This window comes from Alligator sinensis, unplaced genomic scaffold (genome assembly GCF_000455745.1).
Source record: "Alligator sinensis unplaced genomic scaffold, ASM45574v1 scaffold570_1, whole genome shotgun sequence".
NCBI lineage: Eukaryota > Metazoa > Chordata > Crocodylia > Alligatoridae > Alligator > Alligator sinensis.
Genome location: NW_005841997.1, coordinates 1712297 through 1718828, shown reverse-complemented (window position 1 = coordinate 1718828; position 6532 = coordinate 1712297). Strand labels below are relative to the sequence as shown.

The 6532-nt window shown below is 43.6% G+C and overlaps 1 protein-coding gene across 2 annotated transcripts in view; it reads left to right on the top strand.

The window, feature by feature from the left end:
• The window catches only part of PPIL2 (peptidylprolyl isomerase like 2), a 134983-nt gene that overhangs the window by 58020 nt on the left and 70431 nt on the right, over positions 1 to 6532 (top strand). For both annotated transcript variants that reach the window (XM_006021529.3, XM_025201516.1), the window contains 2 exons: positions 2452 to 2527; positions 4169 to 4329. In XM_006021529.3, coding sequence (XP_006021591.1) covers positions 2452 to 2527; positions 4169 to 4329 — 237 coding nt within the window. The remainder of the gene's footprint in view (positions 1 to 2451; positions 2528 to 4168; positions 4330 to 6532) is intronic.

Below are 6532 nucleotides of genomic sequence, written 5' to 3'. Positions count from 1 at the left end.
TATGAGGAGAGACTAGAGAAACTGGATCTATTCAGCCTCCGCAAGAGAAGGTTGAGGGGCGACCTTGTGGCTGCCTATAAGTTCATCACGGGGGCACAGAAGGGAATTGGTGAGTATTTATTCACCAAGGCGCCCCCGGGGGTTAGCATCTAGCTGGGGTCATCTAAACCCAGCACTCTTTCTTGCCTATGCAGGGGGTCGGACTCAATGATGTATTGAGGTCCCTTCCGACCCTAACATCTATGAATCTATATAAGTTCTCTACTGCCTTTATTGCAGTCTTGGCTGGTTTGCTTGCTGGCTTGCTCTGTCTTTCTCATGGATACACAGTCTGTTTCTCTCTGTCTCTCTCTCTCTGCCCCTCACTCCTGACCCACTGTTCCCCACCCCCACCCTTCTGTGTGTGAGGAAGCGGATGCTTAAGGAAGGGGGGGGGGGGGGACGACAGGCAATACACATGCCCCCCACCCCCTCCAAGATTTCTGCACCCACAGTGGGGCACAGGGCTGCAGTGGGGTCAGACCAGCTCTGGGTGCAGAAATCTTAGGGGTTGTGTCCCCCTGCCATGTTGCCTGTGCCCCCCCCCACCTGCCCATCATCTGTGCCCCTTTCCCACCTCTGTTAGCACCACTGTCCACCAAATCGTTAAAGTATAATTAACCCAGAAAATTCATGTGAAATATGAAAAAACTGACAGTTTACTGAACCAAAATCTAGCTTTATTGATACAACAAATGTTATCTTGGGAGTTTCTATCTATAGAGAGAGAAAAACACTGAGTACAGTGGTCATACCCAATTCCCAGATGGTTATCTCCACTTAGTCTGAAAGTAGTCAGTGGCTGACACAATCCAGACAGGTATTTCCTGGATGTATGACAACATACATTTAACTTTCTTGGTCCCCCCTCTTATGCTTTTCTTCATCTTCACTCTTCTGATGACTCTGTTTTTGGGTACCATTGATTGGTTTCCATAAGGTCAGTACACTGTCCATATTTTATCTTGTCAGCATGTTCCTTTGTTCAACAGACCCATCATAAGCACACCTTCTAATTTGGTCCTTTACCAGTGTCTTGATCTGGGCATTGTCCATTGGTCTCCTGTTCTCGCCTTTCATTAACACATCTAATCATTTCATCCCTTTGATTCAGCTGTTTAGTGCCAAGTTTAGTTAATTTGAGCTGGTAACGAGGCTATTACTGTTATGTTAGAAAAATGTCTTGCAGTGATTAAAAAAAGGAAAGAAACAATATACAAGGAAGCTCAAGGCTATAAACTGCCTACGAAAAAGAGCTCAAAACCAGCTTATAAAAATGGTTCTAATAATAATGAGGCTACACAAAAACTTAAGCAATAGTTAAATAAAGCTAAATATAAAAGAAAAGTTCAAACAGTACTCTAATTCACCATTCAAGCAAGTGCAACTTAAAACATACATGTGACAAGCTACCCTAACACCCCTGTCCCTATAGACTTATCTGGAGGGAGCTGCAGGAGCTGCTCTCCACTGCTGCCTGGTTGCCATGTGCATATGCACATGCACATGTTGTGCCCTGTCTCTGATTGCCCTCCCCCTGCTTCCCATAGCCCCTTGCAGGCTGGAACTTGCCTGGCCTGCAAAAGGAAACCTATGGTTTCCCTCATTTTTTTTACTTTAAAGAGGAGACCCCCAGTTTTCTCCTTTAACAGAGAAAATCTGTGAGTTTTTCTTTTAAAAGAGGAAGTCCATGTTTTCTCTGTTAAAGGAGAAAATTGAATTTTTCTCTGTTTTCCCACAGAGAACAGAAAACCTGGATCCCTTATGATCAGGCATGTCTGTTTTGAAGACACTGGGAGGCTAAGATGAAGTTGGTGAGCAAGATAGCTGTAGGATTCATTTGGGTGTGAAGACCTGCTATATTAGTGAAAACCTAAGAAACCTTTCAGAAGGCAGATAAATGGAACAAATTGCACCCTGTGGGCATCCCCCCTGCTTTTTTTTCATTTAAAATTTGCCTTAAGTAAAAGTGTTGCTTTATTGCATCTGTCTGCAGCGCTCACCGCCTCTTACAGCCAGATTTTTAAATGTATGGAGGAGCCTAAAGATGCAGATAGGTGCCTTCATGTTTCTGAAAATCCCATTGGGTGCTTGAATACCTTGTAAGTATCTGGCTGCTACGTAATGAACTGTACCATCTTGTTCAGCCAAGGAAAGTTCTGAAAGGGAAGTCCCAGGCTTGCAAGCCATGAACAGTTATATGAACCCCGTCCATTCTTGAGCACATCTATGGCAATAATTGCCTCTGCTCTTTAATGAACACAACAGTAGCTTTTCAGACATAGTGCAGTAAACAATATAACCAGAAGTGTTTACTTTCTCTTTTTTAGCCCTCCTTTCCCATCTGATTAATGCAAGATTACTTGTTCTTACTACGAGAAAATTTACCTTCTTTTTGTTTTTTATTTTCAGGATCCAACCAGCTTGGAAAAATTTAATGTCTCCAACTTCTTCCATGTTAAAAACAACTTAAAAGTGACAGATCCAGGTAAGGAAAAACTGAAAACAGTTTGAAGAACCCAAATTTACAAAGATTGTGGGATTTGGGTAATTTGTATTGAAACTGGCAGGGGATGTTTGTGGTTTTTCTTCCAGTCTAGATACTCCAACTGAGACCAGAGCTCTGAGGTGCCAAATATTAATCCAGAAAATAATATTTGCATCATACAAAAATCTTTGATAGTTTGAATTTTCCCCCTGTCTTGAATTGAGACTTAAGTCTTCTTTAAAAATACCAAAATAGAAAAAAACCCTTCATTTAGTTTATTTGAAATATTTTGTTTCAATCTTTGCCTTTTTAATTTTAAATTTACTGTAAACTAATTGAAGAAAAATCCCTTGAAAAACAGAATATTTTGACAATTTTGCATTTATTCGAATGAGAAATTTGTTGAAAGCTGTACTTACCTGTGAAAAGTTTGTTTTGGTGGGTCATTGTTTCCAGTGGAAACAGGTTTATGAAGGAATTCCTTTCTAGCTCTACTGGATAGTTAAGAAAATATAGCAACAGCCCACACTGTGCTTTCTATAGACATAGACAAGGCATTATGGTGAAGAGGGAAATGGAGAGAGAAATGAAGTGATTTGCCAAAAATCACAATTAAGAAAATCTAAAAAGATAAAATAATGTAATCATCTAAAACAAAATAAATATTTCTTCTCTCTGGTTTCTGGGACTGGGATCTTTGCTCTTTTTCTCTACTAGGATGCTTTGCACACACAGATGCATAGCATATACACAGTTGTCATACCTCTCCCCAATAGATAAACATTTCTGCCTTTTAAATTTTTTTCTTTCCTTTTTAAACCTTGGTGGTTTCCCTTAAAAACTTTTCCACTGGCCATAAAAATGCTACTTGGCTGACCCCAAACATAACTTTGTGGTGGCATTTTACAACCATATGCTAAAGAAACAGCAGCTATTGATTTTTGCAGCAAACTTGTTTTTCCCACCTATATTCCAAAAGTTGCAACTCAACTGTAAATATATACTGCCAATCTGAATTAGGCTTGGAAAAATGGAGCCTGGGTGTGATTTTAACCGCGCGCGCGCGCGCGCGCGCGCACACACACACACACACACACACACACACACACACACACACACACACACACACACACACACACACACACACACACACACCCTTGCTGTCATGCTACAGATGCCTCTTGGGATTTGTGCATCACAGCCCCCTTTTCATTCAGAGAGGGGACAAAGGACAGAAGTCCACTGCATATGCTCAATAATGGCTTTTTCATTAGTGTTCCAGTTTATTTTGACTTACAGGAGTAGAGGTACTTCAACTAGTTTAAAAAGAAATCTCTTGGTAAAAGGTTGTAGTCAGAATCCAGTTGAGAATTTTTTTTTATAGCATATTGCAGGCAGGTACTTATCTTGCCATATTTTATGTTACACTATCTTTTCCTATTATATCATGCCATTCATTGTTTTATTGTCATTTCTCCAAGAGCAAATATGTGGTAGTTCCAAGAAAAATAACAGAAACAGTTGCTGGGGATTTTTTGGTACAAAAATATAAATATGGTCTGTTAAGTTGAAGAGAAACGAAATAATTTTCCAACTTAGATATGGGTCTTTAACTCACAGTGATCCAATATTGTGTTATAGATGAAGAAAAAGCAAAACTAGATCCATCTTACTATTTGAAAAATACAAATGCAGAGACCCGAGAGACTTTACTGGAACTTTATAAAGAATTCAAAGGCGATGATATTCTAGCAGCTACAATGAAGGCTCCTGAAAAGAAAAAAGTGGATAAGCTGAATGCAGTAAGATGACTTAATTGATTTATTTGCTATCACCAATTTGATTTTTTTGAATTGTAGACAGCATTTTTCACTAAAGGAAGCAGATTACTGTCTGAACAGAGTACTTATATTTTCTGATGCATGAGAATTTACTGTATATCAAATTCAATGAGAGTTATGTTTTCAGTTTATAAGATGATTACTTTGGTGAGAGAGGTGATACAGTAAAACTGTGATAACCGGCATTCTACTATCCGGAATACTCTAACTAGAATTTCCGGCTGGACGTACGGGTTGGGGGGAAGTCACACATGGCAGCCGTCGCCACCACCCTTTGCTGCCACTGCTCTGAATTTTTAGATATCCGGCACCCCGCTTACCTCACTTATGCTGGTTAACACAGCTTTTACTGCATTTTTTTTCCTCCCAGTTTGTAATCCCTTGCTTTGACTTCATTTATCATAGCTTCCAGAGTTATTAGCAGAGGGAACACACGTTAAGGGCCATGCAAATGAAACTTTCCTGGTGTAGGAATATATAAAAATCAGTAGCAACTGCTCCAGTATTTCTTCTACTGTTACTGTCTGCTCATAGTGGTCAAGAGAAGCCATCTATCTGCATTTTGAATCCCTGCATCAAAGGCTGCTGTGAGTAGGCAAGACTGGATGTTATCCACTCCCTTAAACTGTTTTAGGATGTGGGTCATTGTGCTTCAGTTACCTTTTTATGAAAATCACCAAGTACTAATACACTGCAAAGATTTTTATAACAAGGCAACTGAGATGAACTGTTTCTGAACCTTGACATATGAGACTCCATGAACCTGATTTGTCAGCTTTGTCCTTGTTTCAGACAATAAGATCTAAAAAATAGCACATAGAAGGATGGATCATGAACTCTCCATGTTCCCCAAAGCCTTGTCATCAGTTGATGTACATTGGCATACCCCTGTCAACTTCAGTGAGAGACAGTGTTTCCTAATGGGTATAGAACTAGACTAGAGCTCAGAAGTCCTTTGTTCTACACATCATACTACCCTGATCTACTTAGAACTGGAATGGTGCGTGGAAGTTTACCCAGCAGCTCCACTTTCACATCTCTAGCTGTGGATATGAAAGCAATTTATAACAATAAAGCCCTTGCTTGATAATGTAGTAAAAGAAATTGGTGTGGAAGCAATAAGCCCCTTAGCTCAGTGTCTGGACAGCCTTAAGTAGAAATTTATCAAGGCAAATGTTATGGATAACAGATGGAGAAATATCACTTCATCATGCCTCTGCTCCCTCCTATAAGAACTGGGGTCGAAAGCCTGCTTTGGACAGAAACATAGAGACATTTTGTGTGTTTCTAGTAGTTAGATCAGGGGCGGGCAATTATTTCGGGTGGAGGGCCGCTTACCCAGTTTTGGCAAGCTGTTGAGGACCGCATGGGTAGCCCCGCCCCTTGACAGGTACCGCGCCCCTGGTCACCATCTTGGGACCAATGTCTCAGGGCCAGCGCAGGTGGGGCCCAGAGCGGGGCGCAGGCTGGCAGGGGTCTGTGGAGCTGGTTTGGGCTGCACCAGCAGCAAGAGTGGGGAGCTGGCCTGGCTCCATAGAGCCCCTACCGCCCTGCTCTGGGCCCTGCTGGCGCTGGCCCCGAGACACCGGTGTGGGCCTGCGGGCCGGGGCCCCGAGACACCGGTGTGGGCCCTGTGCACCCGTTCACTCCCAGTGCCCCCCCAGCCCCACAGTCCAGGTGGGGGGCAGCGTGCAGCCCCGACACCCTGCTCTGTGGCAGGGAAGGAGCTGGTGCTGAGCACAGGGAAAAGCGGCCTCTCCCCTGCCCTATGGCCAGTGCTCTCTGCTACAGCTGCCCGCAGCCCGCATGGGGCTGTCCTGAGCAGGCACAGGTGCGGGTCAGGGTGGAGAGGCAGCAGACATTTGCAGATGGCCCAGGTTCTGGGTAGCTGCTGACAGCTACAGTGCCTGGGCTGGGGGGTAGGGGCTTTGGGTGGAGGGCACAGGGCTGGGGGGCAGGGGCAGCAGGGCTTGGGGGCAAGGGGCACAAGCAGGGCATCCTGCCACGTACCCCCTGCCCTCATTTTGTTTTGAGCAGCGCAGGCAGCCCCAGGCAGGCTGCGGCTGGCTGCAGTATGAGGCACTGGGCACGGGGTGGGGCAGGAGCCACTTTTCCCATGCTCAGCACCAGCTTGTAACCCACCTCGGCTGGCAGGCTGGGGCCC